This window comes from Coenobita brevimanus, chromosome 98 (genome assembly GCF_032717465.1).
Source record: "Coenobita brevimanus isolate Jiangsu-jjx chromosome 98, ASM3271746v2, whole genome shotgun sequence".
NCBI lineage: Eukaryota > Metazoa > Arthropoda > Malacostraca > Decapoda > Coenobitidae > Coenobita > Coenobita brevimanus.
The window spans coordinates 11727656-11749026 of record NC_137051.1 but is presented as its reverse complement, the minus strand read 5'-3'; the positions used below and the strand labels follow the sequence as shown (position 1 = coordinate 11749026).

General features: G+C 41.9%; 1 protein-coding gene across 1 annotated transcript in view; it reads right to left on the bottom strand.

Annotated features, from left to right (window-relative positions):
• Nucleotides 1-237: 237 nt before the first annotated feature.
• LOC145414193 (uncharacterized) overlaps nt 238-21371 on the bottom strand; it is a 51138-nt gene continuing 30004 nt past the window's right edge. The window contains exons 5-8 of the mRNA XM_080283769.1: nt 15676-15777; nt 5413-5494; nt 5189-5298; nt 238-344 (exon numbers count right to left, since the gene is read on the bottom strand). Coding sequence (XP_080139895.1) covers nt 238-344; nt 5189-5298; nt 5413-5494; nt 15676-15777 — 401 coding nt within the window. The remainder of the gene's footprint in view (nt 345-5188; nt 5299-5412; nt 5495-15675; nt 15778-21371) is intronic.

Here is a 21371-nt window from a genome sequence, read left to right as displayed (position 1 = left end):
GTCACTGGTAAGTACCTATTCACCATTCATGTATATATTCAATATATACGAGTAAACTGTATATTCACGTAATACTTTTACACTGACTTCCAACGTCATTATTCATCACTTATTTTCACGTGCTAACACTACACTCTATTTTCACCTGATTAATCACCTCCTTGTCTACTCTCAAGCCATCAGCTCCCCTCGCACGTGCATCCTCTACCTCCACGTGACATCCCAGCCTCCAGCACATCAGGAGAGGCGGAGATGGAGGAGGAGGAGGAGGTGAAGCAGGAGGTGAAGCGGGGTGGAGGGGCGGGTCGAGGAGTTCCCGTGTTGCATTGCGGCCGGTCTCTCTCCTGTGGGAGGGAGGGGGAAGTGGGCGTGGGGAGGGGGAAAGGGAAGGGGGAAAGAACGTGGAAAAAAGGGGAGGGGAGATGGAAAGCGTGTGGGAAGGGGGAGAAGGGAGGGGAAGAGTGTGTGGGGATGGGGAGAAGGGAGGGCGAGAGAACGTGGGAAGGGGGAGAAGAGAGTTCATAGGAGGGGGGAGGGGGTGAAGAGAGGGAGTGGAATGAGTGTGGGGAGCAAGTGCGAGTGTGGAAGTGTGGAGTAAGGGGAAGAATCGTGATATGAGAGGAGAAAAGAAAGAGGGACGGATAGCGGAATGGGAGAGGTAGGGAATGAGGTTAAGGAAGAGAGTGAGGGGAGGGATGAGATAATGAGGCAGGGGTGAGGAAGAGTAAGGGGAACGGTCAGGGGAAGGGCGGTGGAGGGGGGGGGGAACCAAGGGGTGATGGAGGGGAGTGGGGAAGAAAAGAAGACGGGAGAGGTTAGAATATGGTGAATGGCGTGAGAAAGGGGGAGTGAAGGAGAGGAGGTTAGGAAGGGTCGTTGGGGAGTAAGGATGGGGAATTAGGTGAGACACGTGACAAATGGGAGGAAGGAGATGATAAGAAGAGGTGGAGAGAGTTGGGAGGGAGGAGGGATAGGAGGAATTGGTAAAGGGGGGGATTGGGACATCGATAAGAGGAATTATGGAGAGATGGAAAGCGCAGTGGAATGAGGGATGGGAGATTGAAGAGGGGAAGGAGAGGCAAGGCGAAGAAGAAATAGGAGAGGGGATGGGAGACCGATGGAAGAGAGAGGGGAAAGGAGGGGAAGGGACATAAATGAGGAGAAGAAAGGGAGGGAAGGGGAGAAGCAGAGAGTGAAGATGGAGAGCGAAGGGGAGAAGCAGAGAGTGAAGATGGAGAGGGAAGGAGTAGAGTGAGGGAAGAGGAGGGGGGAGAAAAGGGAGAAGGAGACCAGAAGGGGCAGCGGGGGGAGGAAGATGAGGGAGCGCCATGAGAGAGAAGGGAAGGGGGAAAGGAGAGGGGAGAGAGACAGAGAGAGAGAGGAAAGGGCAGAGGGAATAAAGTTGATAGGAAATGGGAAGCGAAGGAAGAAGAAAAGGAAAGGGTATGGGGAAGAGAAAGGAGTAAAAGGGAGGGAACGAGAGGATGAGGAAAGTAAGAGAGAGGGAAAAAAAGAAGAGAAAAAAGAAAGGAAGAGAAGGGGAGAGGAGAGATATGAGTATAGGAATGGGAAAGAAAGACATGAATAGGAGACAAAGGGCAATCGAAGGCAGGAGCATAAAAGAAATTAGAGAGGAGGGAGAGGGGAGAGCAGGGGAGAAGAGAGGAAGGGAAAGTGAGAGAAGAGGGAAGAAGAGAAGAAGGAAGGAGAGAGGAAGCGGAGTGCAAGAGGATAAGGGAGGAGTGGAAGGAGTAAGGAGAGGAGGGGGAGAGAAGAGGATGGAATTAAGAAAAGGGAAATGGAAAGAAGCGAAAGAAGAAAGGATCGAGAGAAGAAAAGAGAGGAAGCAAGGGAGGAGGAGGAGGGGAGAGAGAGAGAGAGAGAGAGAGAGAGAGAGAGAGAGGGGGGGGAATACGGTAGGGAGGAGGGAAAGAGAAAGGAGGGAAAAATGTGGAGGAGTAAAAAGAGAGAGTTATTAAGGGGGGAGGGGGAGGGAAAAGCAGGGATGGAGGAGGAAAAGTGTGGAGGGAAATTAGGAGCGAGGGGAAGGGAAGAGAGGAGGGAGGGGAGCGAGGGAGAGAGAGGAGATGAACAGCAAGAGAAAGAGAGAAAGTAGAAATGGAAAGTAGGGAAAGAGAGAGGAAGAGTGGAGGATATTGGATGCAGAGGCCGTGGGAGGGAAGGAGGGTGGGAAGGCGAGGAAGAAGGAGAATGAAAGGGGAGAGAGAGAGAGAGAGAGAGAGAGAGAGAGAGAGAGAGAGAATAAATGGGAAGAGAGATAAAGGGGCAATGGAAGAAGGATGATAATGGAGGAAAGAGGATGAGGGAGATAAAGGGAAGATAAGAGGGACAGAGATAAAGAAGGGGAAGGAGGTGAGGAGGGAAGGGGGGGTAGCGGAGGAAGAAGTGAATCAAGAGTAATGGAGAGGAGTAGGAAGAATGTGAAGAGGAGGTAGAAAAGGAAAAAGAGGAAGAGAAGTAGAAGTGAAAGGGAAGGGGTAAAAGAGCAGAGAACAGAGAGAGGAGAGGAAGAAGAAGAAAGAGAAAGAAAAGATGATGCAGAAGTAGAGTGGGGCCAATGTGAGCAGTGGCAAGGAGAGGGAGGGCAGAGAGTGCGGGAAGGGAGGAGGAAGGGGAAGGAAGGAGGGGATGGGAGGGAGGAGAGATGGAAAAGGAAGGAGGAGGGAGGGAGAAGAGATGGAAAAGGGAGGAGAGATGGAAAAGGAAGGAGGAGGGAGAGAGAAGAGATGGAAAAGGGAGGAATAGGGAAGGAAGCAATGAGGTATATAACAGAGCATGAAGAGATGGAGAGGAAAAAGAAGCAGGAGAGAGAAAAGAGAGTAAGTAAAGAGGAGGGGACGCAAGAAGAGAAGGAAAGAAAGTTTAGGAGGAGGAGGAGGTGGAAACACAGAAGTAGGGGGGGGGGGGAAGAGCGAAAGAGAAATATGAGGAGGAGGAGCAAAAGAAACATGAGGAGGTACAAAGACGAACGGGAGAAGAAAAGAAGGGAGCAGGAGGGAAGGTGAGGAGGTAGGGGGATTAGGACAGAGGGCAAGTGAGATGGAAGGGAAGAGGGAAAGGGAGGGGGAGGGGAAAGAGGGGAGGTGGGAGGAGAGGAGGGGAGAGGGTACGGAAAGGACGTAAAGGTGGGAGAGGGAAAGAGGAAGACATGGGGGAAGGAGGGACGAGGGGATAAGGGGAGGTAAGGGGGATAGAACAGGGGTAAAGGAGGCACAAGGGATGAGGGGGGAGTGAATGAGGGGAGGGGGCAGGCAGGGAGGTGGGGGAAGGGGGTGAGGGAGGGGGCAGGCAGGGAGGTGGGGGAAGGGGGTGAGGGAGGGGAAAAAAACGAAGGAACGTGATTTATTAACCTGATTTACGGGCCAAAACTCGGGGCTCTAAATCGCTGTATTTGTGTGTGAAATTGATATGTTTTTCCGCTTTTCATATTTTTTCTCCTCAATTGCAGGGATCTTTTTTTCGGACTTCCGCGTTTATAAAGTCTGGCCAAATTATTTATACTAACGCGGCGTCGGCCATTTATACAGCTCACTCTTTTTCTGCAGTATGACCTTTAACCCCTCCACTGCTGTGACTTTTTTGGGATTTAGTCTTGCAACCAACAGACTATTTTATTTACGTTTGAAGGGGGTTATTCAAAAGGCTGTACCTGTAACTCCCCGACTCAAAAAAAATAATAATAAAATAAGGACCTCTCGTGAACTGAATAAAATCGTCTGAGATAGCAGGAAAGAAAACCGTCATCTGTTTGGAGGAATCAAAAGTTCTCTCAGTTCTGCATTGTGATTTTAACCCCTTTACACTGATGACGTCCTTTGGGAGTAGCTCATATTCTGACTGCTACAAATCCATTTATTCAGATCAGGAGTATGGCCTAGACAGCAAAAGTAGTCAATGGAGGGTGCATCTAACCCCCTCTTCCCCCGTTCGAAAAGTCTGTCCTGAGCTGAATAAAATCGTTCATAGGCAGCAAGAATAAAATAAATAGGGCGTCCTCTCGGTGAACGTGTTAAAAGTCACTCTGTTTGGATGAGGAATTTTTTAAACATTAATATATCAGCATTATGACTTGTTTCCGGGTAATTTATTGTGAAATGTTGTCCCTGCTAGATGAAATAATATGCTAATCTCTGCAGCTTGTGACTTGCGCTACAATTCCAGCTGCCTCTCATAGGATCCAGTGCCAGATATGATACATGGACAGCTGTTATGCTAGAGATTTATATGGAAAGACAGTCAGTTCGTAGGTCTTATATTATTCGATCATGAAGCAAAGTTTATTGTTTACTCTTTTCTATCTACTATATCTGCTTCCACGACTTTAACTTCTCTTATTATTTGCTGAGTTATCATGTAGTTTAATCCATATGAAAATATGCACTATAACAGTCCATGTCTAGCATTATCTTTTACTCAGAATTAATTTTGACAAATAATTCAGTAGCTTCTACAGACTAATAGAGTCAACTAACAACAACGACTAGTGCACTGAATGTTGCGGAGATCAGCCACAGAAACCAATTTATATGTAGAAACTAAGGTACTAAAAAATACACAACTGATTTGGTTTCCAATTATAAAAAACATTGTGTCTTTTTCACCTAGTCTTGACTTCATTAACAACAGACAAAATCAGAACACAGTCTTATGAATAATTACCCTTAGCTTTAAATAATCCCCCTACCAACTTCATGTCACCTTTAGGATACATACCTAATATTATGAATACCATTTCTAGCGCTTTCTAAAAACTGTCCTCACCAGTCATTTGTACCACTGCTAGTGCTGACATTAGTATTACTCACACTTTTAATCACAATGTTTCTCCATCCAGTACTACTAAGGCTTTTGATGCTGTCACTGCCACCGCTACTGCTACTACTGCTGCTACTACAACTGAAACTACCATCACAACCACCACCACCACCACCACCACCACCACTACCACCACCAGCACTATTACCATTACTTTTAATTGACCCCAACCTCCTATTTTCTATCAGCCTCTCCTGCATCAAAAGCTCCTCTTGTACTTTCCGACTCCTTCTCCTGGTGGTATATAGTCTAACCACCAGCTCCACCACTGCCACCACCACCACCACAGCCACCACAACCACCGCCCCTACAATCCTCACCATGACCCCTTCCGCCGCCGCCAAAGCCTCACCCTGTATCACGTGGAGGAGCACACTGTCGGGGCGGCCGGAGGACGGCCAACAGGAGTAGTTGCCGGAGTCACGCAGCGCCGCCTTAGCTATCGTCAGGGTGCTTGTGGTCTTGCTCTGTCCCTCCCTTCCTCCTCCTGCCCCTCCCTGTCCTCCTGCCCTGCCTTCCCCTGTCCCCTCCTCCTCCTCCTCCTCCTGCCCTCCTCCGTCCTGCCCCGGATCGCTCAGGTTGGCCACCTTGGTCACCACCTTGACTCGCTTCCCGTCTCTCTCCACCAAGCCGTCGCCCTGGTACCACAGAACCAGACCTGGATTGGAGGAGATATACTGTATATGTGAACCAGGAGATAAATACGTGAACCTTGGGATAAATATGTGAACCAGGGGATATCAACATGAACCAGGGGATATAAACGTGAACCAGGGATAAAAATATGAACCTGGGAGATTATGCGTAAATCAGGCCAGGGAACGTAGGATGTATATGTGAAACAGGGTAAACCAGGTTGAAAAAATATATATATACAACTTTCCGAAAATGTAGGGTAAAGTAGGATAAATATATGGGCCACTTCTGGTAAAAGTAAGATAACCATGTGTTGTGCACTAGATCTGGAAAAATGGATGAATATGTAAATTAGGCCAGGAGAGACAACATAATACGTGAATCAAGTTTGGAAAAAGTAAGAAAAATGCAGTATATGAATCAGGCTCGAAAAATGATGATAAATATGATAATCACTTTGGAAAATTAATAAAAATATGTGAACCAAGTCTATAAAAATAAGAAAAATATGTGGATTTTATTGTGTGTAAATTCAAAGTTCCACATTTACTCATACTGAGAAGTTATACCAAAAGCACAAAGCCTGAGAATTTACAATATATGTCTGAGGCTTCCTGAGTGTCAATGTAACTTATTCAAGTGGATGAAAGAGGTAGGAGAATTACTTTGAGGTGATACGGAGAGTGCAGAGGATGAGATGGAGAGCTATGGCGAAGAGATATATGAGTGATAATGAGGGTGATGTGTTTGAGACAGAGTAGACGACAGGGTGATATGGAGGTGATTCGTTTCTGGCCGATTTTCGCGATTATGATGTTTGGTTATAGGTAAATAAAGTTACAGGACAAAACACCGCCAGGAATAACAAAATGAGAATGTAAATCTATTTTACGGCTAGTCTGACAGTGCTGCAATACTCAGATGGGTAATTTATATCAAACTTATACTTATTTAAGCATAACTTCAGTACTGTCGTATGAAAGTTCCATCTAGATCTTTCTTACCTAAAGTTACAACTATGTCTTGAAAATTAATTGACTTTAACACGAGGGTATACACTGTAGTACTGTATATGTACATCGATACTGTACCTCTCAATTTCTTTACCTAAGTTTATAGTACCAGCTAGCCTGAGAACTTCATTAAATGGGAGCAAAAAGTGTAACAAAAGTTGGAGGACTGACTAAGGGTATACACTGGAGTCGGTAGTAAAGTGGGTGAAAGGAAAACGAAAGAGAAAAATAAAAAATGAGGTGAAAATAAAAGGCAAACGACTCTTATATTACGCTGGCCTGGGCTGGAACTGAGAACTGCAAGTCTGATGGGATAAACTGCTCGGGAATCTGCTCGTGGCGGTCAAGTTGGCAAAGATTTCGGGATGCGCACCAACATTGTGAAAAATGAAAAAAAGTAGGCATACCGGCAGATTTTAATGGCCACTTATGAAACGCCTCTGGGTTACTCGAGATATACCGATTTTGAAGTCCTTGAACGACTGGATTCTTCTCTGTTGAATAAAATCCTCTGTGGCTGGTCTGAATACAAAACCCATATTCACCCACAACACTGGCAGGGTTAAGGTGAATGTTTTAGGCCTTCATGGCATATTGCAATTCACAGTCAACAACGACGTACAAACACATCTGATCTTGGTGCATCGCAAAAATAAATAAATAAAATAATAAAGCTAAATAATAAAATAAACTGGCCTTCAGTATTTGTGTGGTGGTCTTTTCCTTCATGATATCAGACTTATGAATGTTCCATGGCGTCACACAACAAACAAATACAGATGGCAAGTGTAATGATGATACTAAAAACAGATTTACACAAAAACACAAAGGAACTTATATAGAAAGCTTAATACATATAAAATGCGAATACTATGACAAAAGTTACAGAGATGGGTTAGAGAGGAATAACTGCACAAACACACGAACACACAGATCGGGAGAAATAGCTACATGTGAACACACCCAAGTACAGAATATGTAAACGTACGGGCGAACGCACACAATTTAAAAAATATACGCACACACACGACTAGAGACACGGAAACATACGACCGGACTTAACTAACGTCTCCTATTCATACCAGCTCTCTCTCTCTCTCTCTCTCTCTCTCTCTCTCTCTCAGTTACAGCCAGTCAGCCAACCATTACTCTCTCTTCTATATTTACATCAACGCACGATATTCCATTTCGCAGCAGGCCCAGGCAGAGATTAAAAGGGGATCTGGTACCGTGTCCGTGCGAGCTGGCCAGGGGGGAGGCAGTCGTCGCCCCTGCCTTCCCTTCCCTTCACCCCACTGCAGCCACATGGTCGTATTTGCAAGGGATCTTTACTCTCGCAAGATAGAGACAACTGTAGTACAACTGATATTTTGTTCCAGTTGATATTGGGTGATTTTTATTTAGCTAAGAGTGAGTGTAGGAGCGTCAGTGTTAATATCGTGACAATTAATTCTCTCCAGGTTAGCTCTAATATTTCCTTTCAGCTACACTTAGATTAGATGAGAAGTCATAACATTCTGAGGTTGCTTTTGTGGGAAGGACATGGAAAGGAGGATGGAAAACTTTCACACGTCTGTTGTTCTTTCAGAAGTCGAAACACTGACAGGAAACTGACCATAAATCTGTTTGTAAATGTAGTCCCTGCCGGCTGACCCCCATCCTGCCTCCACCACCATGAGCAGGCAAGTCGACAGCAGCATAAAAACACCTAAGAGCATTGGAGGGGGGACTCGCCTGGCTTCACATAAAATCCCCGTTCTCTCTGTAAACAACTCGACCTCCTCTGCCTGTACGCAAATGTTGATGAAAATTTTTTAAGTGGTGTTGGCAGTTAGACGTGTAATTGATATTAAGGATATTTTTGTCTGTAGCAAATGCAGCTAGGTTTTATTGCAGCAGTATGTTATTCATACCTCCTGCGTCACAAGACGCTAGATGTATGGGAGCGACACGTTTCTCTTCTTTCTCGCATTAAAAAAAAAAAAAAAAAAAAAAAAAAAAAATTGCATCCAGAGAACAGGATTTAACTTGAATGGCCGTGGACGGATGAAAGTGGGTTTGAAGTAACCTAATCAGACTCCATGGTCCGTATACTCGTCGTTTTAGGTGGCTCTTTAGCACCTCTTCCCTGCTAGTTTATTTCTGCAACTGACACGCTAACGTTCTTTGGCTGCTGGTATTTACAGAAACTATGTCAATACTAAAAGGCAGCAAAAACACACAAGAGAAAAGGTGTAAAAATAAAGATAAAATTAATTGCCTAGGAAGACGTGTTAAAAAATGTTCTAACCCCACGAGAATACCAGCCTGTGTGTAGTGAAAGGGTGGAAGTGGATTCAAAGTTACCTGAAAGGCTCTATACTTACTGAATTGAACCTAATGGGACATTAATGGCCCTGCAGTGGCCTGAATGGTCCATCCACGAGATCTCTGGCCAGGGTCTCTTTGCCCCAGCATATTTGTTGCTAAAAGTGGTTTCTGCAGAGTTTAATAAAATTGCGTGAATGTGACAAGATATATAAGAAAGAGATGCCACTGGGCTGAAAAGGTTCACGCAATCTTGCTAAATCAATAATACTGAAGCGGAGTTCCCAAGGATAGAATCTTGCTGTACGATAGTAGGTCTGATTTCACTGATGGAACTGGACCAATCCCAAAATATAAATATACTGTCGTGGCTGCATGAAATGCAATGAGTCTTACTTTTAGTCTCCAGTCTGACTACACTTGGCCGTCAACTGAACTGAAAGAGGTTAAGCAGCTTTGTCATATCACAACAAACTCTCTATAGCTCGGCACTTGTGACATGTAAAGGGCTTGTTTACCGAGACAGTAAAATAAATGCCGTGTGTTTCGTACGTTAATCGCAATAGAGAAGGCGAGCCCCAATTATTTTTCTTTTCTCTTTTTACGATAATTTCTGAGGCTAATGCTGACAGTATTTTCCCTGCCTCTGCATCGTTCTAGACTGCACTCTGCAAAATGCAGTGTTTACTGATGCAACCGATTGGCCTTCCATAAATGTCCGTCGTGTGTGTGTGTGTGTGTGTGTGTATGAGAGAGAGAGAGAGAGAGAGAGAGAGAGAGAGAGAGAGAGAGAGAGAGTGTCTGTGCGTGTGTGGGCGTCCCTGCGTGCATGTGCGTGTAGTTCATTTAATAATTCTGTGCGGTGAGGGTGAGGTAGTGAGCAGCCCACCCACCGATCCACCTCATTCTCACACTCACTACTTTGTGTTTCTTCTCCGTATAATTATCATACTCAGGCTTTTCATATTATTCTTCTTGATAGTATACCCCCTTGCTGTATTATGGACATAGTTTTTTACAATATACCATGCAGTCAGTTTTATAATTTACTGATTATTTTATATATTTCCTAAGTATTGTTAATATTCCTCCATGAGTCCCTCAGTACGATGACGTCTTTTATTTATTACTGAACTCTGCGAAGCACGAATTACGATTCTCAACAAGTCGCATGATGACCATCATCCACTCACCTCATGTTTTCTGTGTTTGCCCTCCTCTCTTCCTATCTCTTCCAACTTTCCTGACATTTTTTATTACTCTTCTTTCCTTTTCAGGTGGTTTTACATTGAGTGACAAGCCAAATTGTTTCCCGTAAGCCACGCTGGGTGGTAACTATAATACGATCAAATACCATGTTTCCTACGTGTCAACAAGTGCGTTGGCGGAGGGTTACTCCCCCTCCCCGCAAAACAACTAACTCAAGGACAAAGGGCCACTCCCTAAGGGATTATGGCGTTTGGCTGTGGATGGGTGGATGGATGGAAGGCAACTCGCCTTATACTGTTGCGCCAGATTCAGCTTTGTGTGTGTGTGTGTGTGTGTGTGTGTGTGTGTGTGTGTGTGTGTGTGTGTGTGTGTGTGTGTGTGTGTGTGTGTGTGTGTGTGTGTGTGTTCATTCCAGTTTTCCAGGTTATTATATAATTATCAACATATAAATGGAATGTATATATTTGAAAGTTATTATGAGTTCTACTTACACCAGAAGATGGCAGTATTATGTGAGATGGACCAATGGTACCAGGGGATAACAGAATGATGTGAAACTGATAACTGTGGTACAGGTATATGGCAAGCAAAGAAGAATGAGAGTGGTTAGCCGGAAGCCGTTCACTCGCTCCCGTGACGCCACTAAAGCGAGACTCAGGCCTCTAGGTTGCCTTGGGTCAGTCACCTCACCAAATTAAAAAGTCCCAAAAATAGTGAAAGGAGGGCAGGTATGACTTTGATATCTCTGCACGTTTTGCACGATGGACGCTCATCCTTAATGCAATATCTGGAAAGCATGACCCAAAATTATTCCAGGGGGGTCAGCTTCCCTCCCGAAAATAAACACGACTAGAAAAAGCGGAAAGTGAGCACATACATTTCAACGAAACTTCCCAGTTCATTTTGTCTGATTCCTTGATAATGCCTTCCACTTTATAAAGTTTTTCACCATTTCTTTTAGGGAGACTCAGACCTCCTCCAAAATTTATTAAACAAAATAGGGGAAGGAGGGCAGAGATCACTTTGATATCTTACCACATGTTATAGAATGGACTCTCATTCGCTAGCTACTACTACTACTACATTACGTTTTGTAAGTCTTTCAAATCAACACGTATATCACAATAATGGGTATACAACTTCCATGTTTTTCCTGAATATACAGAAGGAAACTGCACATTTCCTTTTCTGTTCATCATCATCATCATCATCCGGACCTCCTTTCCCATCCTAAGGCATTTATTTATTTATCTGTTTACTTATTTATTTTTCTCTCAAAGACTATTTTTTCAAATCATGGAATATCTCTCACATTGAAGCGCGTAAAGCGTAAAGTATTACATATTTCTGTCGTGGAGAGAGAGAGAGAGAGAGAGAGAGAGAGAGAGAGAGAGAGAGAGAGAGAGAGAGAGAGAGAGAGAGATGCCTCCAGCTGCTCCCACACAGTCGTATTCCACAAGATATGTACACACTTCCGATGTGCCAAAAAACGTCGCATGCAAAAATTCGTCAAACACTATTCACTTTGAGGGGTTTTAGAGTTTTTTTTTTTTTCACCCCTTCTTCAACACACGTCCGCAGCCCGGCGTCGACAGGCGTGACGTCACCTCAGCGGCCGACGATGATTAATATATATTCGTGGTTAAGGGTAGGGGTACACACACACACACACACACACACACACACACACACACACACACACACACACGGCGAAGGTTGCGCATCTTCGGTCAGATTTCTCTTACTTCACTGATGTTACGAAGAGACGACTTCATTCAGCAGAAAATGGTTGGTAGTTTTGGTGATGGTGGTGTCGATGGTAGTTGTGATGATGGTTGTGGTAGTAGCTTTGGTGGAGGTGGTGGTGAAGGTGGTGGTGAAGGTGGCAGCCATGATGGTGATGGTTGTTTGATTTGTATTAACCATAACTACCTTACTTTCATACACTAAGGTTTAAATACACAAAAGGACTTGCCCAAAGAAATTACTTGCATATTACTGATGCGGAGCCTACCTTTGACCCGAGCGTTTTTTGCCTGGGTCAAAGCTAGTGTAAGGGTTAAATTTAATGTCTCCAATTCGAAAACTTTTTTAATAAGAGCTATCTTCTTTACCCTGTTTACTTCTCAATTTCAGCCTCCCAGTCACATACCTGGATACCCCCCCCCCACTCTCTCTCTCTCTCTCTCTCTCTCACTAATGGCTGGAACCATTAAGGATTTCATTGCTGATACAAATAAGCCTCTCTATTTCAGCACATGTCCAATTAATTACTGAAATATATTAATGGGATTCTGATGCTAAAATTACAGTGTCCCTTCTAGTGTTGGCAAATGATTGACGGTGAATATTGCTCTGTGAGTGATCTGGATGGATGGATGGATGGATGGATAAGCAGGCAGGTGGATAGACAGATGTGGATGGATGTGGACAGACAGATAAACAGATAGAGACTGAGACAGATACAGTACTATAGACAGATCGGTAGGATGATGGATGAATAAATGGATAACTAGTTACAGATGTGTAGATAAACAAGTGAGAGAGAGAGAGAGAGAGAAATATGAACAGGTTCGTTTGTACAGAACACGTATCTCGTCACTAAACTAACAAGGAATCTCTCTTCTAGACAATACAAACTAACAGATACATAAATAATAACGTCATAAAGGACTTTTGGTTTCTGTTAATATAAAGGGTGAGACACACCATTTAATATACTCTGTTGTTTGTTTGCTTCTGAGAAAAGAAAAATGAGAAAATTATATTGACAGTCTGAAGTATTGTTCGGCAGCTATTTAATTCGCTGTCTTTTTACCAGCATTTTACAGTCATCATTTTTATTATCATCATCATGCTTTTTTTTAAATCTGAAAATGGAGTGAGGCAGGTTTCTGATACAAGAAAGAAATACATACGAGAACGAGAGAACTACCATTGCCACCCACAAGAGCATAATAGGGATATTCTCCAGTTTGCCACTACATCCTATTCACCAACACAAACTGTACACGCACGTGGGATAACTAAGTGTAAGATGTGCTTCACGACTAAATTTACGAATATTGGTATTATGAGAATGATAATGATGATGATGATGACGATGATGAGTATTCTACATTACTTTCAGTACCAGAGTAATAATTCTCTCTGTCTGTCTGTCTGTCTGTCTGTCTCTCTCTCTCTCTCTCTCTCTCTCTCTCTCTCTCTCTCTCTCTCATATCTTTAAATAGATAGATAGATAGATACCAGATATTTAGATAGTTATATAGACAGACGGATACAGATTGACAGATAAGGCAGAATGATGGCACAGTTAATCGTTTTAAAGGCCAGGGTTTCTCGTAGGTATTTTTATTACCGCTATACGCTTATAAATACCTTAGAGAAACTCCTCTGGCCGTATTTCATATACTTTGAAGATCAAGTTGCGTAAAGGATCATTTGTAAATATATTTGTCGTCACACGTGCACCTACCAAACTTTTCCATCAGATTTAAGTGAATATTTAAGAGAAAAATATAACGAAAACAAAAAAAAGTATGTTAATGTATATCTAATAATGGAAAATGTTCATCCTCTATTTCTTTATCTCCTAGCACGAAAGGCAAGTGACACTGACACTGTTATACTTCCTAACACCCAAAGAAAAATCAGATACCATGACAGCAAAAGTTTACTGTCATTTTATTTCCACCGTAAAGAGATTGGGAACTGGTGCTCTCTCCATGTCCTAACGTGAGGATGCACGATAATGCTGCCATCTAGGGGCGTGGGGGAGAAGTACTGGCCAGTAAATCCGGGATACATACAATCAGGCTGTTACAGCTTCTCGCTTCAAGTGTGCAGGAACTTTCTGTTGAATCGTTAGTTTACATACATACATAGGACGTAAACTTTCAGCAGACCAGTGTTCTTTACAATAAAAGACTGTTTTACCAAAATATATACATACACTACACACAATTATATATATATATATATATATATATATATATATATATATATATATATATATATATATATATATATATATATATATATAATAAACATACCAATGCAAAGGGCAATATCGTAACTAATTTTGAGGAACTTGGTGGCGAGTTAGCATCATTTAAAACTTATGTCAAATCCATTAAGAATCAGGTCCTCCATTTTCCAGTGTGCTGGATCTAGCCCTACTTACCTACCTACACACACACACACACACACACACACACACACACACACACACACACACACACACACACACACACACACACATACAGATAACACCGGAGGGGAAAGCATCACACTTGTCAGGACTGTATTGTTACTTGACACAGACGAAATCCAATGCATGAAATATAATTTGCCTTTGGGATAATGGGAATATATTATTCTTAGTCTTAATCTCCTTTTTTACAGAGAGTATAACAGATGAAATTATTAACCACATAAAGAGAGTTTATAGCTTAATATGAAATGATAATAATAATAATAATAATAATAATAATGATAATAATAATAATAATAATAATAATAATAATAATAATAATGATAATAATAATAATAATAATAATAATAATATATGAGACAGGAAGACGACGACGACGAACAGCAACAACAACGCAAAGTAAGCATGTCTCACTCTCATAAACTTTGACAAAACACAAAAAGTAGAGAGAAAAAGAAGAAAAAGAAAGTTTACTTCAGAACAAGTATGAGAAACTGCTCCCTGACGAAAACACACACACACACACACACACACACACACACACACACACATAAATAAAAGCACATATAAAACTATAGAACACTAAAGTAAAAACATCCGAACAAAGTTATCACAAATCAAAATGCTGAATACCAAAACGAAGATAAAATTTCAAAGGATGATAAGAAAACTGAACATCATCATCATTATCATCTAGGCCCTTTTTTTTAACTCCTGACAATAATAGATCATCATCATCGTCATCATCATCATCATCATCATCATCATTACCCTACATCATACCCAGATACAAAGTATAATAATCGTATAAACACCATCACCATCATCATCAGAATAAACATCACAACCAGGGGCATCGCCATCATCATACCCATCATCATCACATCATCATCTCATTCGTATCACCAACATAACATCGCCATCACCACCATCTCATCCCTATCACCACTATATAATCACCATCACCGCCATCTCATCCCTATCACCACCACACCATCGCCATCATCATCATCATCACCAGCATCACCATCACCAACACCCATAAACATAATCATCCACCTATAGTAACATCCCAGGCAGACACCACCTCATCATCATCGTCACTATCATAATCACCATCAACATCTTAGTCCCAACTCAACAGCACATCATCAGTATCTTCGTAACCTCATTGCCTACACTATCATCATCATCATCATCATCATCATCATCATCGAGATAACCTTATTGTCACTCAGCAAAAAAATAAATAAATAAATAAAAGTTAAGGCATAAAAATGTAACAATTACTTTTCTGGTACGAGTTATTCCCTTAACACTCACAAAAACACAAACATAAACACATAAACATGCATACAAACAAAAGTACACACACACACACACACACACACACACACACACACACACACACACACACACACACACACACACTCAAATAAAAATAAAGTGTGTACTGACCTGGTATGAGAAGCTGCTCCCTAACGACGCATTTGAGAGTCACGGTGCTGCCCGCCTGCACGTACCTCGTCCCACCTCCTCCCTCGATGCTCGCACGTACCTCTGCACGTGCAAGTATACATCATCAGGATGTGCACATAGCTGGATGAGCACGTGAACTGCGTGTACATGTGGGATAGGAATATATATATATATATATATATATACGGAGAAGGCGTTCACGTGGAGTGGGTGTATACAAGGGTATGAGGTACACATGAATAGAGCATACACCTGATGAGGATGTACAGTACATATGTGGAAGGCGCATACACAGGGCACGTACACAAGTGGTGAGTTTACACATGGAGAGGTTGTACATGGCATGTGGATGACGTACATGTGGGAAAAGTGTATACAAGAACAGATACACATGACGATACACATGGAGATGTTGTACATGGCATGTGGATGACGTACACGTGGGAAGAATATATACAAGAACAGATACACATGGGGATACACATGAAGGGATACATACACAAACACACGGTCTGAACGCACACAAAGTTACAAACGACCGCAGGGCAGCAACATGGCACCACCCTCCATGATGCTCAACTATCAACAAAGATCCACAACTTCCGGCGATGCTTTGAGAGTTGGTTCGGTTCCCTTCGCTTCGGAATGGTGTTGTGAACCTCTGATGCTTCCAGTCAGATGATGTCTTTTATATTCTATTCCTGCTTCTACTACACAAATAGGCTATATTCAACTTTGAGGAAGATGTGATGGTTTGAGGGGTTAGACATAGCATTAAGTAACCCCTTCACCATAAGACGTGTCCCCAAAGCTAAATAAAATAATCTAGAATCAATAAACAAAATTAAAAAATAACCATCTGAGTAAAAGGTCTTGATTTTAACAAGGGACTAATTAATGACTGAATATTTAAGTGAATAAATGATTGCTCTACTTAGAAAGGCTACTATATGTAAGTGGGTCAATAATTCAAAGCTTACTTCAGTTGGTAAGCATGAATTCGAACCAGTTAGTCACTTCACTTCAAGTACATATTTATATTGCAGTCTTGTTGCTACCAGACGATTTTATTCAGCTGAGGATAGCGCTCTAGCTGTGAAGGATTTAATAAAGGCTGTGTCTGTTCGAATAATTTCTCATTTACGCTAAATAAAACCGGTCGGAGTTGGCAACAATAAACTATAAATTTCATAATCGAAGTGAAGGGGTTAATCGAACTAGAACTTAACCCTCTACAGCAAAAGGGATAATGGAGTTAGGGCTGTACTCTAAAAAGGCAGTATAGGCTTCGTTGCACCTCTTCCAAGCTATTTGTTTTGCATATCATACCTTAACATTTTCTAGGATGTTATCACTATCAGTTTTATAAAGGTTAGGCTGCATCAGCTGCACACAGAAGGATCCTAAGGTGTAATGAAAAAAAAAAAAATCACTAAGGAAGAGGTATCACGAAATCTCCAAAACCACTCAGAATACGACTCTTGTACGTACATTACATAAATACACAAAAATTGCAGTACATGTAATGAACAAATGAATCACACAGTACTGTAACTGATTCAGTACAAGCGGAATTAATGTTGAAATAAATTGCCGCACTTTAAAGTTCACTACTCTCTACTATATTAATTAATGATGAATTAAATCAATACACTTTGTAGTCATGTACATACTCACTAGTAATTATTTGACGAAGTACACAATCCACAGTACTTCGTACAAGTTTCACTATTAAAAGCAACATCAATTAATGTAAAAATATATACAAATCAGTGTACGGTAATCTGAGCACACCACACAAACCACTGCATTTATTTGATGCATTAATCCATAAACTTAATGGGGGGAATGTTGTGTGTGCCTGTCATCCCATCAGGAAACACAGTTTTAGTTGTAATATTCTGAATTAGTCTTTGGAAGTGAATTTTATGAAGTGTGTGACGTGTGTATAAATCCAAATGTATACATATCAGACATGGGGCAGAAGCTGGCTTCGGCTTCGGCTTTATGAAGCCATGGTTTTAAGGTCCCGGCTTCGGCTTCGGCTTCATGACTTCTGAAGGGCTTCGGCTTCGAAGCCAAAGAGCTGGCTTCAGTTCTATGTATGATAATATGTGCGTAAGCAAGTACACACACACACACACACACACACACACACACACACACACACACACATCCTCCTCCTCCTCCTAAGTATAAGCCTGAAAAATATGCCAAGGTAGTTCTGTGTATAACAAGTTTAATCCCTCACCTGCCTCCAAGCTCTTGCTCAGCCTTCGAGTCACGATGTATATAGCTTACATTCACAACCTCACAAACCATGACCAAAGGATTATAATTATAGCAACTGTGTGTGTGTGTGTGTGTGTGTGTGTGTGTGTGTGTGTGTGTGTGTGTGTGTGTGTGTGTGTGTGTGTGTGTGTGTGTGTGTGTGTGTGTGTGTGTGTGTGTGTGTGTGTGTGTGTGTGTGTGTGTGTGTGTGTGTGTGTGTGTGTGTGTGTGTGTGTGTGTGTGTGTGTGTGTGTGTGTGTGTGTGTGTGTGTGTGTGTGCGCGCGCGCTACTTCAGGTACACACATTTCCACACCGCCGACAAGACTTGTAACATATCTACAACTTTTTCACTGCCACCTAAACTCTTCTCTCAGCAATTCCACCTGTGACACATACTACATATTGCCCCTTACCATCTGCAAGTCTTCTACCATCACCTACAGCTTTATCACTTCTATTTATAACCCTTCCCTGATCACCTGTAACATCATCTTAGCTGTCCCCATGTCCTTTTCATTACTACGTATAATTTTTCTACCAAAATAACCTAAACTGTCATCACCAAAGATCCCTACCAGCCTCCACCACTACGACGTTTTACAGTACTAACTCGACTAAAAAAAAAAAATGTTTACCTCATCGACCCTCGTGCAGCCTACATTCATTATTCAAATCCTTTTTCTACTTGAATTATAATGAAATCTGAAGAAAAGTAATGAATAAAATATGAAACACTGGTAAGGCAGTCACATGAAAATGATCTATTGTGTACTTAGAATCCCACATTTGCATTCTCGCCCGTCCACACGTTCCCCGATCTACGACGTCATACATAGCAGCGCGACAAAGAAAATATTAATTAGAAAACCTTTACAAGTCGTCAGATGTTCTAGTCTTTGTATTAGCACGAAAAATATATATATATATATATCTACCGTCCAGTTGTTACAGCCACATAAACTCTACTGCTGGCAACATTGTGTCAGCGTCATAAATGTTGTGTGGTTTTGGTTATTCGCACATAAATCTGTTCATTTTGTCCACACGGTACCGTTGCCCTGGAGGGTAGCTGACACATTGCTCTAATTCGCGCTGACAGCCAGTAATCAATGAACTGTGTATTTATCATTGTCGTTTAACATTTAATTATTTGACATTGTTTAGTTCAGTCACTCGCAGTCTGGTCAAATATTACTACCTACGTTTAAATGCGAGCCTCCATACTGGCAATCAAGGCCAAGTCAAGGTCCGCTCAGGCTCTAGTGACAATCCATCAAAAGGTATTTGACTGGAGCGAGACCGTCACTTGACTGGCCACTGACCGACCCTATTGTATAGTGTGAATAGGGCCTAACAAGCAGCGAGAAGGATGATCGTCCGCGATACATGTGGTAATACTACAGAAATCATCATCGTCATCATCACTGTCGTCATCATTATCATGACATTTTTCCCCAACTACGGAGTTAGATGCGGTCCTCAAAACAAAAAGGAGGTACGAAAGTGAAAGTATCATCAAGAGCTATTCCAGTGAAATAGCCTTGAAACTCAACTCGCGTATCCAGAATAACACACACACAAACATACACACACACACATATCCTATCGGCCTGACCATACACGTTTTTTTTTTCTTTACAGGCGCGTTTCCTATACACCTGTCAGGTAAAGAGTCAGTTCGTCGACAAACAGGCCAAATAAACTGAAACAAGTAAATATGTAAATAAATAAGCACCGGTACAGGATCAACAAGAAAAGGGTATTAGTACATGAAAGGATTATAAACTGGTCAAAGGAAATGCAAAGTTCTGAATAAAATAGCGGGAGTGAAAAGTTGAGGGGAGGCCATTGGATGAAAAGTGTGGAGGATGGAAGTAATGAAGCGGTATTCTGGCGGGAAAATCAGACTAAATCCATCCATCCATCAGTGGAATTTTGAAAGCATGACTACAAACTTTCATATATGTGTGTGTGTGTGTGTGTGTGAGAGAGAGAGAGAGAGAGAGAGAGAGAGAGAGAGTTAATATGATGGTGTGAAGGGTACTCCAGGGCAGTGGCGTGGATTGAACACATTGAGATTCATGTATGAAAAGCCAAAATCACATAGCATTAATGACGGTAACACAACACCACAACGTTATAATCCATCCACTTTAACTTGGCCTAAAACTACCATCTCTCAGTCTCGAATGCCTAGCCGTAACAAGAGACTGACGCTAGAATGCGATGCTAGTCACGAAAAAGTACCAAGAAAAGGACGTAGAGGCGTGGTATGGTCTTGTTCTGCCATTTACGTGCGAGTAATTAGCTGGAAAAGAATAAATATCTCCAAGTAAAGATGGACAAACTTGAGCATGATACTTTATGTCACTGAAACCTTAACTGTAGCCTATTTATTTTCATCTATCTGTTCTGTTTTAATCCCGAATATAAAACGACAATATGATGAATGATTAATGGCCTAAACGATGTGACTGTCATGCAACAGTTTGACGTCGTAAACCCGGGATAATATAGACAGAGTACGACACGGTTCATTTTAATTTCTTCAATCCAAGGACGCCTTTTCTATTTCATTCTAGCCGTTACCTGACTATTTAATTGTGCTTTAGTTACCCCCGTCGTTGTAAAGGAGTTAATGTTCTGTCTAACCCCTCATGAATGAACTGTCTAACCCCTCCCCTTTGAAGTCTCCCCAGAACTAAATAAAATCGTCTGGAGATAGAGTAAAATAAAAGCTACGTCCTCGAATTGAAGGGGTTTAACCTGTCTACCGATATTTCGCTTTTTTATGTTGCTACTTTATCATCGTGGTTCATGTTTTACTTACACTTTCTCGGCTTTCGCTATAATTTGAGATGAAAATTTACCTCTAAATATCAACTGCAGGTCTTATAAGGTTAAAAATAAAATGAAAGGTATATAATAACGCGCCTTCTTTTGCCAAAACTCCCCCCCATTACAAAAGGCACTCAGCAGCAGTCACTGAAACCAGAGTAGAATAATGTCCTGAGGTTTACTTGTACTGTTTAGAGTTCCTTCTAAATAGTGCCTGGTAGCCTACTTAACAGTGTACTTCTCTATTTGTCTGTCTGTCTTCCTACGATATCTAATGTTTATCTATTTATCAATACACATATTATTTCTGCTTTCTGTCCATCTGTTTACTTGTATCTACACCTGTACTTAGGCTGTTAACTTGTATATCTGTCAGTCTACTCGTGTCTACCTATTGATCAATCTGACTGTCACTCCCTGCCATTCCAGCCTTTTATCATCCACCCTACTATTCCAGTATTATCACCACCCACTCGCTGTCATTCCTGAACAACCACCATCCAACCCCTACCATTCCAAAGCTTCTTTCTCCCTTACTTCGAACTTTCAACCTTTCCAACACTTC